At 39.1% G+C, this 21,880-nt stretch overlaps 1 protein-coding gene across 1 annotated transcript in view; it reads left to right on the top strand.

The window, feature by feature from the left end:
- The window catches only part of EGF (epidermal growth factor), a 139,922-nt gene that overhangs the window by 74,162 nt on the left and 43,880 nt on the right, over nucleotides 1-21,880 (top strand). Inside the window, exons 10-14 of the mRNA XM_036764438.1 lie at nucleotides 592-728; nucleotides 4,193-4,341; nucleotides 10,958-11,062; nucleotides 13,060-13,283; nucleotides 18,779-18,946. Of these exons, the coding sequence (XP_036620333.1) occupies nucleotides 592-728; nucleotides 4,193-4,341; nucleotides 10,958-11,062; nucleotides 13,060-13,283; nucleotides 18,779-18,946 (783 nt within the window). The remainder of the gene's footprint in view (nucleotides 1-591; nucleotides 729-4,192; nucleotides 4,342-10,957; nucleotides 11,063-13,059; nucleotides 13,284-18,778; nucleotides 18,947-21,880) is intronic.

Below are 21,880 nucleotides of genomic sequence, written 5' to 3'. Positions count from 1 at the left end.
CTTCAAATATTAAAGTGATATGTAGGTGGTGCAGTGGATAGAACGCTGGTCTTGGAATCAGAAAGGCTCATCTTCTTGAGTTCGAATTTGGCCTCAGACACTTACTGTTGTGTGACCTTGGGCAAACCACTTAGCCCTGCTTGCCTCAGTTTCCTCATCTGCAAAATGATCTGGAGAAAGAAATGGCAAAGCACTCCAGTGTCTTTGCCAAGAAAACCCCGAATAAGGTCATGCAGAGTCAGACAAGACTGAACCACGGCAAATAAGTGCTGGTCCTTAAAGGGAGACACCTGTGTGATCCTCAGCAAGCCTCTCTGTCTCAGTTTCTTTATCTGTAAAATGGTGATAATAACCGTATCTACCTCCTTGAGTGGTCATGAGGATCCGATGAGGCAAGATTTGTAAAGTGCTTTGCAGACTGTAAAGCTCTTTATAAATCCTAGCTATTAAAAGAAGGTACTTGGAGAAGGTTTGATTGATCCAAAGGATGAATCTCTAAGTGTGGAATTTCAGTCAGTGGGAGGGAATAAGAGGTAACTGAAACTTGGTGCTAGCTAGCCAACGAAGTCATGAATGAAATTTGGTCAACAGGACCCCAGCCCTTTTTACTGTTTGCCAACATGCGTGATATTCGGCGCATCCGCTTTGATGGGACAAAGTATGAAAGCCTGCTCAGCCGGCAGATGGGAGTGGTCTTAGCGTTAGATCATGATCCGGTTGAAAATAAGGTAAGGCTTTAAAAATGAGAGGATTTGGAAGTGAAGTGAGGACAGTGGTGGTTTTTTTTCAGGCCTTGTCTCTTCTGCTCCTAATCCTAATAGGTGACCTTGGTTGTGCGTTGGGCTAAGAGGGAAGGAGAAGAGGCTGAGAGGTTGGGGAAGTGCCTGATTGGGCACCGAGGCTCAGAATGGGCAGCCGCACCTTAGATATTTTATCATCTCCAGGTGCATTTTCAGGGGTTGATCCTCCTAAAGGGAAGCAATATAGAGAAATAGAAAGAGTTAGCCTTATAGTCAAAAATACAGTACTCAAATCCTGCCTCAGACGGAGCGGCCGGGTAGCCCTGGCCGAGGTACTTAACTTTTCAGTGCCCCCAAGCAACTCTCTTAAGATGATAAGTGTCAGAGCAGGTGCTAATATCATTGGCAAAGGAGATTTCCTCACCCACAGTTTCCTACACTAATTAAATCACAGGTATACTCCCCCCCTTCCCTTTCAAATCCTCTTCTTTATTAAAAATCAGATCTTGTAATGGGCAATATCTCAAGGGATCTTGAAACTAGTTTCTCCTTTGGGAAATGAGGTTAGTATGAGAGGGACTCACACATAATAGCTACTCAGCAAAAATTAGACCATAGATGTAGAGGGCTTTGTAAGCCCTAAAATAAGATTTAGATGTCATCATTCCTTATTATGATTGATTCGATGATAGTGGGAGAAGCTAGGGCAATAGGAATGGTGATGGGAATAAAAGGGGCCAAGAAATGAATTGGTCATTAAATGTGTAGGGAGGGATTCAATTTCCATTTTCCTTTTAACCATGACAATCTATAAACATAACCATCGTGGTTCATTGTATGTGAACTATCTAAGTCTGGCTTGTAGTAGAACTCACCCAATTTTGTAACACGAATACTTTGTATAACTCACAGAGATCTGTTCTCAATTGCAGGCTTAATCCGTTGAACATCTGACCATGTATTCCTTGGTATATTGAATATGTTACATAGCTGTTTGGAAAATGCTTGGCAGGGCAATGTGGTACAGTGAAAAAAAAGACATGGGTTCAAATCCTTCCTACTGCTCATGACCTTGGGCAAGTCTTTTAAACTACTTTTCCCCAAGCCTCAGTTTCTTCATCTGTAAGATGAGATTATGGGCTCTGAAATCCTTTCCAGCTCTTGGGCTATGATTCTCTGAATAACCTCCTATAAATTCTGAATGTAGCCATCAAAATACATCCAGCTATAAGAAGAGAGGGTAGTACATGGTACTGTTTGGTACCCAGAATTTTTGAAAGCTACAAAACCCTAGGAATAGGTTATTATATCTTGTAATCTTCTGATATTGGTAACATTGAAAGTAGAGTCTACATGGAATCACCAGTTTTTGAGGTATCAAAGAATGGAAATATTTTCTGGTATAGTAATACTGCCTTGCATTTAGAAAATTTCATAAGGGACAATTGAGATTCTCTATCTCATTAGCTTTTCTTTAGGTAAAATATCTGTATGGTAGCTACTAATTTACACCAAGTTCTTATGCACTTATCATGAATTGTTATTTGTGTACAAGTTAAGACATGGCCAGCTGGATTGTAGACTCCTTGAGGAGAGGGTCCAAATTTTATCTCTCTCTTTTTTTATATCACTCAGGGAATAGCACAGTGCTTTAAGTGTAGGGGGAACTTAATAAATATTTGTTGAATGAAATAGAATTGACAAGAGGGAATCAATTTCTGTAATGTAATTGGTATGCATCCTGACCTTTTTAATTAGCATTACGAGACAAAACAGACTAGTTCTTAGGATTCCAGGCAATCTATTAGTGGATGAGAGAGTGAGGCAAATTGGTGCTGGCTCAATTTATTTGGGATTAGGAGCCATACGTAACGAATATTATAAATTGGACTTCTGTGATAAAGCATTACCAGGTATCTTTCTCTTCCTTTTTTGCTTTTCACAAATAATTTTATACTCAGACTTAGCCATTTAAATAAGTCCAGAATCAAATTGTTATTATACCCAGAGAATGTGTCTAGAGAGTGTGTTAGCACACCCTGTGCTTTACATTGCCCTTGGATATCTCCTTCATTTAGGGGAATTAAGCTGACACACCACATTCTTCAGATACACCCTCCTATTATGATCAATACTTTGCTACATTTTCTTACATATAGCTAGTATTTTCACCACTAGGTAAGCAAGGAGATTCCGAATGACTTTTAAGACTTTTAATCTTTTCAGAATTTCACCCCAATTTTAAGGTATTAAATAGTTGACATTCAGTGTTCTCTCTGGAATTGCAGGGTGACCTAGTGACAGTGAAGTAATCAAATATCCTGTATTTTCCACAGGAAAAAAATTGGTGAGATCAGACCTTGTCAAATAACTCAGCAGTTCTTGCAGAGCTATCACTAGGATGTGTGTGTGTGTGTGTGTGTGTGTGTGTGTGTGTGTACCTGGATCACAAGACACACGTGGAAGGGGGTGTGTGTGTAAAGAAACTTGGGATGCTGGTCATAGGGATAGGAGGAGCTTGCTCAATTTATGATCTGCTACTTTCCTATTTTAATGAATCATTCCTGTTAACTGGGCACTAAGCTCTGCTGTTTCTGGCTTTTTAAGGACTGAAAGTGCAGTCCAGGGTGTCCAAATCCAACACCTAGGGCAAAGACCCAGTCACCCTGCACTAGTTATGACCCTGATTTATGGACACTTTATCATCAGTTTGTTGCAACTGAAATAGAGTGTCTTTTCCCCCTCAGGGAATCTTGTAGAGGACATGTTGGGTTGAATTAGGAGAAAATTGTAGGATTAGGGCTTTAAGGATCTTGTCCTGGCCTTATTTTATGGATGAAGAAAATGAGGTACAGAAAATGCTATGCTGGTATATGTTTAACAACAAGCTCTCTGGGGGAAAAAAAAAGGAATCATGATACACTTTTAAGTTTAGTCTGCATTAACATTTTTCTGTCACTTTCTTAAATGTAGGCAATCAACACAATGAAGTCCTGATTTGCAGCATTTGCTGACTTCTGACACATAGATTTTCACATTGCAAATATAACAGTCGGCTCTCTTTAGCCCGGACTTAAGCTGGCTCTAGCATACCTCTGAGGACAGAGGAGTTAGGTGATTTATCCAAGGTCACCCAATGAACTAGCTGCAGAGAGGGAACTAGTAGCCTATTTTTCGGACTCTCAGTTCAGCACTTGGGAGTCAGGGGCATGGGCTCACATCTCATCTCTCACTAATTGCTTAGGATATGTCAGTTGTAGAAATAATATGGATTGAAGTACAAAGGCTGAATTCTTAACTAACGGGTGAGATTAGCATACCATGAGCAGCAAGTGCAGACAGGCATGAAATTAAAAAAAAATTAAAATGAACTATAGAGTTTGCCATTTCCCTCGCATCTTTTTTTTTTAAACAAAGTTATCAGACAGAGAATCCTGTTTTTTCTTTTATAGATTTACTTTGCACACACAACACTGAAGTGGATAGAGAGAGCTAATATGGATGGCTCAGAGCGTGAAATACTCATTCAGGAAGCAATAGACACACCGGAAAGTCTTGCCGTGGATTGGATCGATCGTAAATTCTATTGGACAGACCGAGGGTATGCCTTTTCCCCCCACTTACTAAGTAGGACACAAAGACAAGGAAATGGTATGATAGGTTGAAATTGGCAGATTTCTTCTTTACCTTGCGTGAAGGAGCACAGTAGTTATTCTGTCTTCTGAGTGTGGAGAAAAGAAGAAACAGAGAGAGAGGCAGGTGGGATGGTGATTCTAGGGGCACCCAGAGCGGCCAGATAATCTGTTGGTAATTCCATTGTAATCAAGGAAAATCTGAGCTTGTCTTAGAGTAAATCAAATCCAATCAACACATATTTATTCAGACCTGTGGAGAGCACTGTGCTAAGCAGTATGGGGGCACAAAAAAAGTATAACTTGGATTCATGTCCTCAAAGAGTTTATGGTCTGGTTGGGAAGACAAAAGATAAATATATAAATGGTTAAATTTAGCACAGTGCCTGGCACATAGTAATGTCTTAATACATGCTTTTTGACTTGAATGACAATATAAGATGTCACAAGTTATCACAAAATTTACTGATGAATGGTAGAGTCAGTAAGTACTATAAAAGTTGTGAGGGCAAGAGATCACTTCAAGTAAGATATGTAGGGAAGGCTTCGTCCACAGAAAAGGTAAGATTTGAAATTAGAATATACTTCTAGACCATGCTATTAAAAAGATGGTTTGTGAACATGTCGAAAAGGGAATAGTGGTCACAAAAAGCTAGGTTGGCTTTATCAAGAACTATTCATGCCAAATTAAAATTCGTTTCCTGTTTGATAGGCTACCAGATTTGGGGAATGCTGTAGAAAGAATTTACCTATATTTTTGCAAAGCATTTATTAAACTCATAGCATTCTTGTGGAAAGGAGAGATATGAGCTAGATGAAGTTGGCTAGGTGAATTTAGAACCAATTGAATGGACCCAAAGAATGCAACCAATTAATGATTTAATGCCATTTTGGAAGGAGGTCTACAGTGGAGAGCCCTGGGAATCTGTGCCTATCTCTGTGCTGTTCAATATTTTTATCAATGACTTTGATAAAGGCATAGATAGCATATGCACTGGATTTGAAGGTGACAAACAGCTGGGAAAGTAGAGCTCTGCCATCACATAAGATGGCAGTTAGGATTCAAAAAGATCTTAACAGGCTAGAATGCTTGGCTGAATCTAATAACAAGTTGAATTTGAATAGGCATAAATGTAAATGTTATATAGGGGTTCAAAAAACCAATTTCCCAAATACAAGATAAGGGAGGTATGGTTGGTGTTTTATATGAAAAAAGACTTTAGTGGCCTGCAAAGTCAGGCTGAGCCAGTGGTGTACAAAAAGCTGATGTGGTATTAAACCTCATTAAGAGAAGCAGATGTCCATAATTATGAAGTTGATAGTCCTGGCCAGGTCAGATCACATATGAATCATATTTTATCAGTGTTCACTTGTGGGGTGGGGCACCATATTTCAGGAAGAACACATAAAATAGAGACTGTGCAGAGGGAGCATCCATTAGGGTAAGGAGAATTGAGCTCATGCCTTTTGAGAATTATCTGAAGGAAATGGAACAGATGACTTGAGGTTGGGGGTTGGGGGGGATGGTGGATGACATGATGGTTTTCTTCAAGGATCTGAAGAACTGTCCAGTGGGAAAGAGATTAGACTTATTCTGATTGGCCTCAGAGGATGGAACTAGGGGCAACAGATGCAAGTAACTAAGGGGCAAATTTAGGATTGATGTCTGGAAAAATTTCTTAACAGTTAGAATTATCCCCAAATGGAATCAAATGTTTCACAGTGGGAGAGGGCAAGGAGGTAGTGGCTTCCCCTTCACTTGATGTCACTTTAGTCAAAGTTTGAATGACTTGTCTAGGAGAACCTTGTTCAAGTATAGTTTGGAGTAAATGCCCTAAGACAGCAATGGGGAACCTGCAGCCTCGAGGCCACATGTGGCCTTTTAGGTCCTTGACTGAGGCCCTTTGACTGAGTCCAAGTTTTACAGAACAAATCCTTCTATTTCGAGGATTTGGTCTACCAAGTTTGGATTCAGTAGGCTGTAGGTTTCCCACTCCTGCCCTAAAAAATTCCTTCTAATTCTGAGAATTCTGTGTCTGTGATTCTCCCTAAAGTGTATTTATATAAGATATATAAGAAGCTAATAATAATAATAATAATAATTGCTAACATTTATATAGTGTTTGCTATGTGTCAGGCATTAGGCGAAGTGCTTTACAAATATTTTCTCCTTTGATTCCCACAACAACCCTGGGAGGTAGACGCTCTATTGTTACACCCATTTGACAGGAGACAGAGCCTTCAGAGACCTTCTGGGCTCCCCCTGGCTGCTTCATTTTCTGGGCTGCCTGGTCCAACCGTCTACAGGTGAAACACCTTTGTGTAGTGGGGTTTTGCTTGTGTGGGAGACAGAGTCATTGAAGCGAACACAAGAATGTATCCCTATGCTCTTGTTGGAAGCTTCTTTCTAGCCTTTGCAGAGGCAGCAGATCTATCAAGCAGACAGCTGAGTGCAGAATATCGTCCTATTTGAGATACTGAGTGATATTTTTACATACTGACTATAAACCACAAAGCTCAAATAGGGGTCAGTATGGATAATAGTAGTTAACATTAACATAGCACATAATATTTGGTCTTCACAATAATGCTATGAGGTAGGAGCAATCACCACACCCATTTTACAGAAGGGGAAATTTAGTCTGAGAGGTTAACTTGGCTAGGAAGAATCTGGAGCGGGATTTGAATCCAGTCTTTGTCACTCCAAGCTCTGTGCTTTATCTACTATGCCACTCAGTTACCTCAAGTTGATTTAAATGATTTTCAGGTAGAAGAGGGATGATTAGATTTGTTCTGATTGACTTCCACTTTAGCTAGTGTAGGGGAAAGAGCCCTAAACTGCGGGAATGGGGGTGGGAGCCAAGGGGCCTGTGTTCTAGTCCCAGGTCTACCATTAACTTTTCAGGGCCTAAACGAAGGGTTTTAGAATGAATGACCTTGAAGGCCCTTTCAGCATTGAAGATTCTATGATTCTAGTTAGTAATATCACATCATCTTTGTGCAAGCAGGATTACAGAGCTTTAATGGTTATGACCATGGCAGTGAACACCGGGGATTTGGGTTTGGGCCTCTGTGACTCTAGAAAGCCTGCCTTGGTCTCCGGCACTGGACAAAGCAATGCTTTTGAAGGCTTATCCAGAAATGTTCTCCCTACCTCCACCCCAGTGGGAAGGGAGGGAGTGGAATTCTGGGGAGAATTTAATTCTCCCACTACCAATATAAACTATAACTGAGAAGTTGAATGGCTTGTCCAGGGTTACATATTCTGTGCATGTCAGAGGTGGGCTCTGTCTGTCTCTATGCACTGTCTCCCCAATCCCATCTTTGTCTCTGTCTGACTATCCCCACTCTGTCTCTCCATCTCTCACCATCTCTCTCTCTCTCTCTCTCTCTCTCTCTCTCTCTCTCTCTCTGTCTCTCTCTCTCTCTCTCTGTCTCTGTCTCTCTTTCTCTCTGTCTCTGTCTCTCTTTCTCTCTGTCTCTGTCTCTCTCTCTCTCTGTCTCTGTCTCTCTGTCTCTCTCTCTCTCTGTCTCTCTCTCTCTGTTTCTGTTTCTCTTTGTCTTTCTCTCTCCCCCACAAAGGACTGGCCTCTGATATGCAACTTATGGTCCTAGAAATTTGCCACTATGCTACTATGTCTGTGTATATACACATGCACACAACATATGGGTGCATACACATATATACATGCGTATGTATTTATGTATGGGCATTTGTATATGTGTGCAGACATGCATACCTTTTATGTGTAGACACTCATTTGGCTGAGCCTATGATTTTGTTGGTATAGAGAGCTTTTAGTGAGGACTACACACATACACAATCACACAATCACAAATCACACATATATATGTATGTGTATATATATGTATACATATATACACAGACACTCAATTTGTATAAGAAGATGTACAAAATGTAAAGAGGATTACACCATATTTTACTTCTAAATACTTCATATCGGGAGACTTTTATCCCAAGAAGAGATTACTGTAATACATTGGACCAAGAGAGCCCATAATGATGATGATCAGAGGTCTGTTAATGATAGCAATAACAGCAAGCTCTTAAAGGCATTTATCTAAAAAAAATTGTGATGCCTTTTGTGCATCCATAATACACATTTAACCCCAACGTACTCAGACTAGGAAAATTTGAATTGGATAGCAGATGTTAACTGTTATCAACCCAACTCAAAGTTGCCGAGTCTTCTCATGTTTCCCCACACTCTCGTGGCACCTCTAATTTTAACTGCCTTTGATTAATTGCATTGCAGTGCCAACTCCGGAAGCAGTGCCTTTGGGGATAGGCTTTCAGGGTGGTGCCCTGAGGATTAGGGTCCCAATTCCCTGGTTCATTACATACAGTAATGATAAGCCATTCTTAAGACCCTCATAGCTGGCATCCCAGCTGCTGAAACCAAGCCTTTAATTTACCTGGAAATGAGATGTTTATGGTTTTAAACATTAATGTTAGTTGAAAACAGAATTTAAATATCATTCACATGGTCACATGGAAAGTCTTAGCCAATTAATATACTTTGTATTGGTGTAGGAAAGAATAAAAATTCAATAGAACATCTAACTAGAGAAAGGAATCCAATTGAGAATGTATTAACTGGTGCGAATATCATTAAGGTGATTGGGAATCTTGATTCCCAAATGTCGGACACCTGGGAAGAAAGAATGTCACCAATCAGGATGAGTTGGGTAACCAGGTGTGAAAACTGCTCACTTACCCTTTCAAGACAACATGGGCCCCTTGGCAAAATCACTCTCCTGGGGTTCTGGGTGGAAATCTTTTCTCCTGAAAGCAGGGTGAGCAGTTTCCTTCCAGAATTCCCCATAGGACTGGAACAATTTCTATAAAAGATAACCAAAGAAGACTGTCACACCCTATCAGAGGTTATGCTTGAACTCATATGAACTCAGAAGACCTCATTGCTTTGATTTCCAGGCAGCAACTACCAGAGTCTGAGAATAGCTTTCTGTCTTACTTCTGAGAACATGGGGGAGGGAAGGAACTCGAAATATAAATTCCAGCAACCCTAACCTGAAATTACTGAATATTCAGGAGCTTATATTCCTCCCAAATAATTTGCATATAATAACTCATACAAACGGTAACAAGAATTTAGAGAAGATGCTTACGCTGAAATCAGTCAAAACAGATAACTCAACCTTTATCTACACACACACAGCTCACAACCTCTGGGGATTAGGAATCTCACTCTTTCTGAGTAGGTGGATGTTTCCTTCCTTCTTTCCTCCTTTCCTTCCTTCCTTCCATCCTTCCTTCCCTTCCTCCCTCCCTCCCTTCCTCCCTTCTTTCTTTCCTTCCTCCCTCCCTCCCTTCCTCCCTCCCTTTCTCCTTTCCTCCCTCTCTTCCTTTCTCCCTCCCTCCCTCCCTCCCTTCCTCCCTTCCTTCCTCCCTTCCTTCCTCCCTTTCTCCCTCCCTGCCTCCCTTTCTCCCTTCCTCTCTCTCTTCCCTTCTCCCTCCCTCCCTCCCTTCCTTCTTCTCTCCCTCCCTTCCTCTCTGCCTCCCTTCCTTCCTTGCTTCCTCCCTTCCCTTCTTCTCCCTCTGTCCACATAGGGAATCATACCCTTACCTGGGGGTGCTCTGCCGAAAGGAATATAAATTTTGATCTGTGAAAACTCACAGGGTATCTTGGTATTTACAGGCTAGATTTTTTCTAAGGACCATGCCTTAAACCCAAATCACTCTGGCTCTCACTGATTGGCCAACAGTAGGTCCCAGCCCAAGTCTCATTTGGTCATTGTTTGGCACTTCAGTTTCTTTGCTAAGAAAATTCCATGGATAGAGTCCCTGGAGTCACATAGAGTAGGACACAATGAAACAACAAATTATTATTATCATTAATACTATTATTACTTTACTGTTGCATAATCTTGATTGAAATTTTCTGTGTTAGGAATTCGTTTCTTTAATTTAAGGTATTACTATAACCAGGACTTCTCTTAAAACTGCCAACATTCCTGCCATTAGCACCTCAGCAAGAAGTAGTTTATGTGATTAGGTGTCTCATCTCAGTGACTAAAGTCTAAAACTTAGAAGGCAGTTTTGATTTTTGGTAGGGGTAAGGGAAGTGGGGGAAGGGCTCAGAATATCAGGTGCTGCCCAGGTAGGGTTTTTGGTCCTCACAACCTTGTGAGGTAGGTGCTATTATTGAGAAGGATGGTGTTGTGCCCTCTGTGGTTCCTGAGCTGGCATTGGTAAACTTTCTGAAGTGAGAAGGGGAGAAGGTGAATGAGTGTGAGGCACTTTAATATCCTTTGGGTACAAATGCCAACCAATGATATTTCTAAACAATAATCTTCATAGAAATGTAGAGAGAGGCATTAAAATAACTTTTAAAATCTGCCATCCAAAGTTTGGGCCTTTCAGCTAATGTTTTAATTGTCTCGAATGTCTAAGATCCTTACTTATGTTAAATAAACTATATTGTCACCATCTCCAGGAAATTGGAATGTCTGTATTACTTTGAATGGTGATTAAAAAAAAAAAGGACATGTACCTAGAAAGTATAGCCAATACCTAGTTCCTTGGTATTTTATACATTTCAGGAAATCACACATCGCCAGGAGTGATTTGAGTGGAAAGCACAATGAAGTAATCATTAAGGAAGATGTATCTCAGCCAAGAGGAATTGCCGTTCATCCTATGGCCAAGTATGAATTAATGGAAGACAGGGGAATTTTTACTATAGTTCTATAAGGTTGATGTCCAACAAATCAATACACAAGTTAGGCTGAAAGGTTAACCGTTGTCCACTGTTCAGTGGAAGCCCAAACGCAAGACTTAAGTTACTAACTTCAAGAAAAAAGCTAAAGTAATAAAAATCAAAGGTGCCTCCTCCAAGGGCTGCTTCTTGTCATTCTAGTGTACATTGACTCCTCTAGCTAATGTGGGACATTAGGCCATTATTCAGCATTAACTGTGACAGCTACAGATTATTCTTTAAAAATTCTGCCTGATGATAAATTTTTTTTCAAAGAACAAGGAGATATTTTATTTGTTAGCAGGAGAATTTTTGTACTGCATATCTCTGTTTGGGAATTCTGTTTGGGAACATATATGATTTTTAAAATAAAAGGCCATTTTTAGTTTAAGATGCAAAGAAGTGAGGGAAAAATCAAAGACTAGAATATACATGATATTGACAATCATGGATCTATGATGAAAAACAAAGGAAAAAGTGAAATTAAGGAAAAGAAGTCAGTAACAGTGTCTAGGTTGAAGATTATTTTGTGCTGTTAAATTCCTTAAAGAAATATTCCCAAAATAAAGAGGGCAGGGCAGTGAAACTGGGGGTTGAGAAGGCAACTGATGCTTCCAATAACCCAAAGATAGACACCAGCCTGTCTCCCATCTTGGAAATTCTGTGTAGCAAGGCAGCATCACATTAGGAGTTTCTCATGGTGGCCGTTCCCTTCTGTTAGTGTTGGTGTTTTCTCAGGCTGTACATGTCCCTGGGAATATCATGTGTGCCAGATCATGCTGCCAAAAGGCCAAAAGTCTCAGACTCAAAAAATTCTGACTTTAGATGGTGATCACTTTGTCACTTGAGTTTTAAACACACACACACACACACACACACACACACACACACACACACACACACACCCATACCCACCACCACCACCACCACCACCACCACCACCAAACTACACCCTTGCCAACACCTTCTTAGATATGCTTTGTTCTCTCTGACATGCTTAGTCAAGGTTCAAAGGACCCTGATCGTCAGTAGATGTAGTATCCCGACAGGAACAAACAATTAAAAAAAATCCTCTTAAACGTATTGAAAACTTGAGCATTTTTTTTTAAAAATTAGGAGATAAAGCATCTTAATGAGTTACAAGTTAATTGGAACGAGGCAAACAGATAAAATGTCCAAATAGCCTAGTCAAGTGGGAGTAGGCCATTAATTTTTTTTTTACTATGGGACCTCCATTTTTTCTTTCTTACCAGACCTGTGATTTTGATCTGTATAAGGAGCTCCCAAAGAGGAAACTGCCTTTATTAATAGAGGTTAGCACATGCTTTGCAATTTATAGTCTTAGAAGGGTACCTTTGGGCTCTGAAAGGTCATAAGTGACCAGCCCAGCATTACCCAGTCAATATATGTCAGAGGCCAGCCCTGAAGTCTGGTCTCTCTCCATTTTGCTTTGTTATATCTCAGAAGCTAAATTTGCTTCAGGTCACTCGATGCAATGTCACTTTCATTGGATAGTAAAATTGCAATAAAAAAGGAATAAAGTTGTAAGGTTTCATTGTATTTTGCTCTTAAAATTGAAAGGTGATTAAACTGAAGATTAAGTATACATATGCAACAGTATTTAATTTGGGTTTCTAAGGAAATGATAGAATTTAATTTAAAAATAGCAATATGTCTAAGATTGTCATAAAAATGATGTTTTTTTTACATGACAGTATGAATTTAAGTTTAGGATTTCTTGTGTAAGGTAGTTGGGTAATAAAAGGCAATTATTTTGTTTCTTTGAATTGATTATTTAAGATGCCATGTGATATTTCTCTTTTAGTCTGTTCTTCACATTATCTGTGGTCTGTTTTAAGGGAATTTAGATAGAAATTTTCAAAGGTAAGATAATGGGAAAATAAAGCATATTCTTCCAAACTTTGTTTTCTGTTTTGTGGATTAAAGGAAATTATTCTGGACTGATTTGGGAATTAATCCACGGATTGAAAGCTCTACTCTTCAAGGCAGTGACCGGCTGATTATAGCTAATACTGATCTGGTCTGGCCTAGTGGAATAACGATTGATTATGTAGCTGACAAGTTGTATTGGTGTGATGCCAAGCAATCTGTTATTGAAATGGCCAATCTGGATGGGTCAGGACGCCGGAGACTTACCCAGAACGATGTAGGTGAGGTTCAGGGTAGAGGATTACTTACTGTTGTTTGTGTTGATGTTATGTACATTATATGTTTGCCTACAGACGCGCGCGCACACACACACCCACCTACCCAGAAAGAGTGAGATTCCTAATCCCCAGAGGTTGTGAGCTCTGTGTGTGTAGATAATTCATGAACCAACAAGAGAGTTCAGATGCAATCTTTTCCTCAGAGTTTGTAACACAAGTCCACATTTTGAGGTTCAATAAAGTTCAGATCTTATTATATTAAGGAAATATTGAGTCACTCCTATGTTTTTCTGCTATTAGATGAAAAGCACTTGAAATGCAGTAATTTTGATTATTTACATTCATAGGATCATAGATTTGGGGCTGGAAGGGACCTTGGAGATCATTTAGTCCAATCTCCTCATTTTATAGATGAAGAAACTGAGCCTCAAAGAAGTGAATTGACATGTTCAAGGTCATATTGGTAGTATGGAGCAGGGCCAGATTCATAATAAGTTCTCAGACTCCAAAGCCAATTTTCTTTCTGCTGTATTATAATGAATAAAATTTTAAGAGACAAAACACAAACTCCAAACACTTTTTTTGTGTTTTTTTTTAATCAAATTTTAGAAAATGTCTTCTCCTGTGGATACAGATATGAGTTAGTGGTTAGACATCATTCATTCAGGGGATAAACTTTGTAACTGATGTCCTAGGTGCTGAGGGGTTAACAAGAACAAATATTCCCTGATCTCCAGGAGCTAAGAAATTATATTTGGGTCTAATGGACCCAATCAACTCTTCTTCTTTGAGTATTAATTAATTTTCTAGAGATGTTTATTTATATGCCTTATTTAAGAGATCAAAGATTACACTAGTGAATATATTGGGAAATTGTAAAAGTATATTTTAAAGAAGTTTAAAATATCTATTAAAGAAGGTATAATTTACAATGGATGCAAATTGTGTAGAATGGGCAGCCATGGATGGTTTGTGATCTACCTTGTTGAAAGGAATACCCACGTGACTGAAGTCGCAGATGCAATGCAGCATATTTCATAGCATGAGACATAAGTACATAGATATGCATCTAAGGTAGTATGTTAGGCAACTATTGCAAAAAGTCCAGAAGAATGGCAGATGTTATATTTACTACTTGCTTGCCCCAAAGACTTAGAGATGGATCGTAGAGGTCATCTAATCCAACCCTTATTGTTTTACAGAAAAAGAAACTGAGATCCAGAGAAGTTAGTGACTTGCTCAGAGTTGCTCAGGGAGCAATTAACAGAGCTGGGAAACAAACACTCCAAACCCAGAACTCCATTACAAGACATCTGTCCTTTCTTTTGCATGTGTTGTTTTTCTCTTTATGTAATTCTTAACTCAACTAAAGAGCCTTTCTCATTAGAGTGATGCCATCTGGTGGTGCAGAGGAGTTGGATGTTGGATGTTAGCAGTTGTCTCCCTACATATTTGGGTGTGAGGGCTAAACTAATTCACCCCAGATTTTTAAAAAAATCTCAGCATATAAACAAAAATAAATATATGACTATTTTAAGATCTAAAATTTGTTCAAACCTTTAGCAGTACAAGAAAGAACACTTTCTTTACTATTAAACTCCAAATCTATTTATTCAATCTGGGCTGAGAGCTAGAGATCTAAGATCCAGAATGTCGCCTAGTGTCATTTTAAGCTAATAAAGCTTTAACTTGCGATTTAACCGATTAAAGTTTAAAACAACATTAAAACTTTTGGGACACCCTGTATATCATAGCAGTTTGGACAGGGTAATGTTCTGCCCTTTCAATATGAAAACGTACTATCGACTCACTTGAATCAATAGTACAATTTGAATCCTCACAGCACTTTGAGATGTTTTGTTTTAAGCTTTGGGAATGAATTAGTTCAGATACATCCCTGTTCTCCTTACCTGATTTTCTTCCTGTACCAATGACACCCTTGGCAAGGAATGTAGCATGCATGGGTCAGTGGGTGTACTATGATTAAGATTTGTTTCTCTTTATAAAGCTAAATTGCCCATATATAGAATCTGTAAAATTGGGTCTGGTTGGTCCTATGCGTAAATCCATAGAGCTAACTAGCTAAATGAAATGCTTCATTTTTTATGATCAATTAATCAGCATTTTAAAAGTGCCTTCTATAGAGTAGCAAGGTGATGTAGTGCTGGCATTGGAATCAAAAAGTCTCATCTTCATGAGTTCAAATCTGGCTTCAGACATTTACTATTTGGGTGACCCTAGTCAAGCCACTTAACCCTCTTTGCCTCAGTTTCCTCATCTGTAAAATGGGCTAGAGAAGGAAATGGCAAACTATTCCAGTATCTTTGACAGGGAAACCTCAAATGGGGTCTTGAAAAGTTAGATATAACTGAAATTTCTCAGCAACAACAACAACGTGTTAGGCATGTGTTAAATGCTGGGAATACAACAACAAAAGACAAAAAAAATTCTCTGCTCAAATACCTTAATGCTTAACATAGTCCAATGGGTTCCCCATTTGTGGGCTTCCCTAGGGGGTCACCCAGGTGGCAGAGATGGGATTCAAACCCCATTCCTCTGACGCCAAATCCAGACCTCTTTCCTGCATACAAATGTTCAAATCTGGGTAGATGCTCTGATTAACAAAATACAAATTCATTTTCAGAGTACTTAATCATAGCCTTGTCATGATGCATATTTTACAATGGTGGGTCCTAATGCTATAATTATGTTCATAACATTTTGTGAAATCTCTTTTTGTTACAAAAAGTTTCCTCATACTTAAAATAAGGTTGGGAACTATTGAATATTTATTTGTTGGATGAATGAATAAATGCATGTCAAGCAACTGTTTGCTTCTTTCACTGTATTAATGTTTTTGAAAAAATGAATTGCTTTGCTGATTTGCTGTCATTTAAAGAACTTTTTATCCATCCATTATTCTCCCATTCATTTCTCTACTCAGCATGCATCATCTTTATTATGTAAACTAAATACTTATTTTAAAATCTACCAGGGAAATTAAATACATGGAAAAGTGATCATGCATATATTTGTTTTTGGTACAAAATAGCAAAAATCAAATCGGTTTCTCTCAGGATATAAAGACAACATCATGTGGAAACAAAGTCTTGCTTAGGTGTCTCTCCTTTAGAAAAAGACAACTTCAAAAGGTTGATTCATCTCCCCCCACCAAAAAAAACCCTCAAACATGAACAAGATTGGGATTTGTTAAAGTAGAAAAGGAATCCCATGCACTGAGATAAAGTATAATTATAAAATCATGAGACTTTTTTTGTTGTTGCATGTAACCTATTGAAGCCATTCTCATTACTTTTTAGTTAAACTGTTTGAGAGTGTATGTGGTGGTGGGTTTAATGTGGAGCTGTGATTTCATTAACATTGGCTTCTGGCGAGGAAGTTCTCCACCAATGCAGACAGCAACTTTTCTGGAGCTTCCTGGGGGTACCTAGAAGGTAATTGACCTGGCCAGGGTCCTGGAGCCAGTATGTGTCAGAGGGAGGCTTGAACCCAGATCTTTCTGACTAATTCTAACTCTTTATGCTGTTATATGGGGCAGTAGTAGCGGAAAGACCTACGTTCAAATGTGGCCTCAGATAGTTATTACTTGTCACTTAACCTGTGTTTGCCTCAGTTGCCACATCTGTAAAAGGGGATCACAATACCAACTACCTGCCAAGGTTGTTGTGAGGATCAAATGAGAAAATAATTATAAAGTACTTACCAATAACTGCTATATGAATGTTAATTACAGTGGTTCTATTGATGCATTTGTACTTCAAATATGTGTAGGCATCTGCATACTAGGTTTATGCCATTGTTTTCGATAGGACCCTAGAGCCCCTATTTCTTTTCTAGATTTCCTCATGAATTTGCTTAAATTCCTTAAATTTTGATCAAAAGTAAATGGTGGTATTTTGTGCTGGAAAAGGTGTATGTGTGTGTGATCTGTCTCCTCTGCGTTGAATTGCAAGTCGGGGATGGGAAAAAGGGGAAGATGCAGAAAGTGGCATCAGATAATTGTGAGCTTATTACACAAATAGTGCTTTCAAATTCATTCCTGGCAATAATTTGGTGAATAAATATAAAAATAAGTTATTAAGGGTTAAGCTCAGTGCTACAAATACAAAAGATACACAGTCCCTGCCCTCAAGGAGTTTATGTTCTAAAAAGGAAAGACCGCATCTAGGGGAGTGGTGGACAAGGAAGGGTAAAGTAGCTGGGATGGTTCTAGGAACTATAGGGCAGTGCACTGACAAGCCCATTCCAGAAGCAATGGAGTGCTCATTTGATTATGTTCCCAGAGCAAATGGTGGAAAGGGGCAGGGAAGAGATAATTTAACCTCATTTTACAGAAGACAAAACTGAGGCAAAGAAGTTAAGTGACTTGCTGGAAGTCACTCAGTCTGCTTAATGTCAGAGATGGTACAACACATGCTGGCTGGCTCTAGGTAGCTGTAGAGACAGCCACTGGGTTCATTTTTGCCATCTTCCTATAAATAAACTTTCAGAGCTAGGAAAGTAGTGTCAATCTTGACTAGAAATAAGGGCCACCAAATCATCCCTGCAGGCTGCATATTAACTTAGAAAATCACATTCATGTTGTCTATGTTTTATTGTATTTTTATTTATTTTGTTCAATATTTCCCAGTTCCATTTTAATCTGGTTTGGGCCATGCTTGGGAGTATGATGCAACCAGCCGACCCCTGAGGGGATTGAACCTTTCAATACAACCTCATATGCTGGGGTTCCTGACTCAAAATCAGGTCATCCAAGCTTGTGGGTCCCTATTGTTGGCTAGTTAACAACATTAGACTATGTCTGGTTCCTCTCTATCTACTGTAGCAATTATGCATGTAAGTATGTCTGAGTATGTGTGTCCCTTTTTTTGTCCACATGTGTGGTTTCATCACTCCAGGGATCTTGGTGAGTAACTCCCCTGAAACATAGTCTTAAGAGTTGCTCAGCAGACTTGGAGGTTAGATAACATGTCCAGGGTCACAGTTAAAATAAGAGATAGTATTTATATAGCACTTTGAGGCTTGAAGAGGGCTTTACAACTATTTTTACAACAACTACTGAACCACCTAGTTGCCTTGGCCTCACAAAGTCTGGCTATGTCATAGGTAGGACATGACCTTAAGTCTGTTTGTCCACTGACCCCTCTATCCACTACACCAAAGGCGTAAAACACAGTCTTTTCTTTCCCTCACCCCTTCCGAGACTGCACTGTGGGCAGCAACACTCCCAAGTGTCTCTGGAACCAGATTAAAATGTAATTTTGAAATATTAAACCCAAGAAACAAAAATACAATAGAACATAGATAATGTGAATATGTGGTTTTCTAAGTCAATGTGTGGCCAGCAGGGATCCTTATGTATAGTTTAGTGGCCTCTTCTCCTTGTTTGCACATATTGCTTTAAATTTCAGGTTTCTGTCTTTGTATATATATTCTGCAAAGAAAAGCTATAGTTAATTGATATGCCTTGCTTCCAGGTCACCCATTTGATGTGGCTGTATTCGAAGATCATGTTTGGTTCTCTGATTGGGCTAAGCCTTCGGTAATAAGGGTGGACAAGAGGACTGGTCAAAACAGGGTATGTCTTCGAGGCAGCATGCTGAGACCCTCATCCTTGGTTGTAATTCATCCTTTGGCAAAACCAGGTACACTGGGAATGTGATGCAGTTGTGATTTGGATGGCTTCTGCTGATTCGGGGTGAGGGTATGGGAACTTTGCTACTTTTACTTCTCTGAGGAGAGCTTTAGTTTTCCTGGAATCTCGACTTCATTTCAACGAAAGCAATTTGGTAGAAATTATACAACTTTAGTTGTTGTTTAGTTGTTTTTCAGTTGTCTGACCCTTCATGACCCCGTGTGGGTTTTTTTTGGCAAAGATACTAGAGTGGTTTGCCATTCCCTTTTTCAGCTCATTTTACAGATGAGGAAACTGAGGTAAGCAGGGTTAAGTGACTTGCCCAGGGTCACATAGCTGGTGTCTGAGATTGGATTTGAACTCAGGAAGAGGAGTCTTCCTGATTCTGGGCCTGATATTTTATCTACTGTGCCACCTAGCTGCTCCAAATTATGTAATACTGTGTGACCTAATGCATTTTGTTTCTACCCTCATAGCCAAATTTCCTCATCCTTTATACTTTTTTTTTTGGATACATAGTCACATGAAAAAAATGGCTATAGGTACAAATAAAGAAGAATTAAAATATATGCCGTGGAGACATCCCAGTCCTGGGCTTTAGAGACAACATGAATTCCATACAGCTAACTAGCTCTAGCTAAGCTAAAGATTGGTAACATCAGTGGTTAGAGAGAGTATCTCCATCCGCTACAGGGGTGGGGAACCTGCAGTTTCAAGGCCACATGTGGCCCCCTAGGTCCTCAAGTACGGCTTTTTGACCAAACCCAAACTTCACAGAACAAATCTGCTTAATAAAGGATTTGTTCTATAAAATAGGTTCATTTTCTCCTCCCCTGCTTTTCGTTGTTTTATTAGAAGATAGAATTCATAAACTTTCATCCTTTTTCTGCATGCTGTTTTGCATATGAGCTTCATGGCAAACTTAACTGCCATGTTCCTGGTTGGTAAAGAGATTGACTGTTTGTTGGCTGAGAAATTTTCTTAGCTCTTTTGGCCTCCTTGTTGGGTTTTAAGTGGTTTTTACATTGGGTAAACTTCTCTAAGCAATGGCAAGCAGTGCCCTTTATTCTAATCAGTTTCTCACTTTTCAGGGTGAATGCTTTATTTAAAGAAATTGAGCGCAATTGGAACTACTGTAATTACATGTAATGTCTTCCTGTCTCTAGTTTTTATTCTAATTTGGTATTGATTTTGACCTTCACTCCACCTACAGGCCACTGATTCTGAAATGCTTGGAACCAGTTATTTACTCTGTCAGTTAATTTCATTTTTTGGAGTAATGTTTGGTGATCACCATGTCCATATCATCTTCCAATTCTTTTTTTCAATTCTTTTCTTGAAGGAAATATTTAAGATATATAGATATGCAGCTTCTTAGTAAGCTATAAGCATATGGTTTCTTTCATTTTTTTAATACCTCCACGAATTTTAAAACAGATTTTCGCAGCCTTCTCTCATGCCTACCTTTGCATAGAAGTCAAGTATCAAAATATATATTGACTTGTTTAGAGGGTCTTGTCACTTTCTTTTTCTTCTTTTTTAATTTTTTTGTCACTTTCTCCAAAGATGTCCTTTACTTCCTCATCCTTTATAACAAATATTGGTCCCTAAGTTGCAATTATCTTCATCCCATGCCTATGCACAACTGCTACAAACCAAGATGACTGTATATCTGATGATGATGATATATTTTCACCTGTTAAATCAAACAACAGGCATTTATTAATTACCTGCTATGTTCCAAGAATTGTACTAGACAGTAAATATGCAAATAATGTAGCAAGCTCTACTTACCAGGAAATAGCATACTAGTGGGGGAGGCAACACAGACATTTGAAGAAAGAACAAAACAAAAAGAATACAAACATATACAACATTGTTAAGTACAAGTTAGTTTGAGAGGGAGGGCACTAGTAGTGGGGAGGGGGGAAATAGATGAGGAAAGACTTCATATGGACCTTTTTGTGTCATAGACCCTCTTTGGTAATCTGGTGAAATCTATGAACTCCTCAGGATAATGTTTTGAAATGCATAAAATAAAACAAAAGGTTGCCAAGGAAAGTGATTGTATTGAAATGGTTAACAAAATATATTTTTTAAAAAGCACATATGCATCGATCCCTCGTAAAGAACTCTGTTGTAGAGAGAGTGCACGAGCTGAGTCTTGAAAGAGAGGGATTCTATGAGATGGAGGTGAGGAGGAAGTGCATTCCAGGGCTGGGGACAGTCAGTGCAAAAACATAAGGATGGGAGAGAAAATGTTACACGTGAGGATCGGAGAAAAGGTCAATTTGACCGAATTGTAGAATGTAGGAAGAAGACTAATGTACAATGAGCCTGGAAACATAGGCTTGGCCAACCTGATAGTGGTGAACCCTCCATTTTGCTAGGCTGATTTTCAGAAAGCAGACATTATTTCTTGCCGAGATCATTCTTGAAGACTTTCCATTTTGTGGTACCTGTATTAGCTTAAAAAACCCAGGGTCATCTTTATTCCATAATGAAGTGTCAGAGTAGAATTTTGGGCATTGTAAAAAAAAAAACAAAACCTCACTCTGCTTTTCGTGCTGCTTCTGCACATAGATAGGACCAAATTCTAGAATTGTTCTCATTAATAAAACAAAAAAGTCAACTTTGGAGTATAAGAATCCTTTCAGAAGAAGGGGTTATAAATCCTCAATCTAGAACCCTGGAAAGAAGCTCAGAAGCCATCTGGTCAAGCACCTTCATTGTAAAGTTGAAGAAAGGGAGAACCAGGGAACTTAAGTGATCTGCCCAAGGTCACACAAGCTGTGAGCATCAGAGGTGGGATCTGAACCCAAGTCCTCTGATTCTAGAGTCAGGGCTCTTTCTGTCGTGCTTCCTTGACAGAATCTACATTTATTCACTCTAAGCAAGCCTCTGAGATATGGGTAGAGAAAACAAAGTAAATATGATAGGCAAA

Source organism: Trichosurus vulpecula, chromosome 6 (assembly GCF_011100635.1).
Source record: "Trichosurus vulpecula isolate mTriVul1 chromosome 6, mTriVul1.pri, whole genome shotgun sequence".
NCBI classification, from domain to species: domain Eukaryota; kingdom Metazoa; phylum Chordata; class Mammalia; order Diprotodontia; family Phalangeridae; genus Trichosurus; species Trichosurus vulpecula.
Note: the sequence above shows the minus strand (reverse complement) of the source record. Positions and strands in the feature narration are given on the sequence as shown.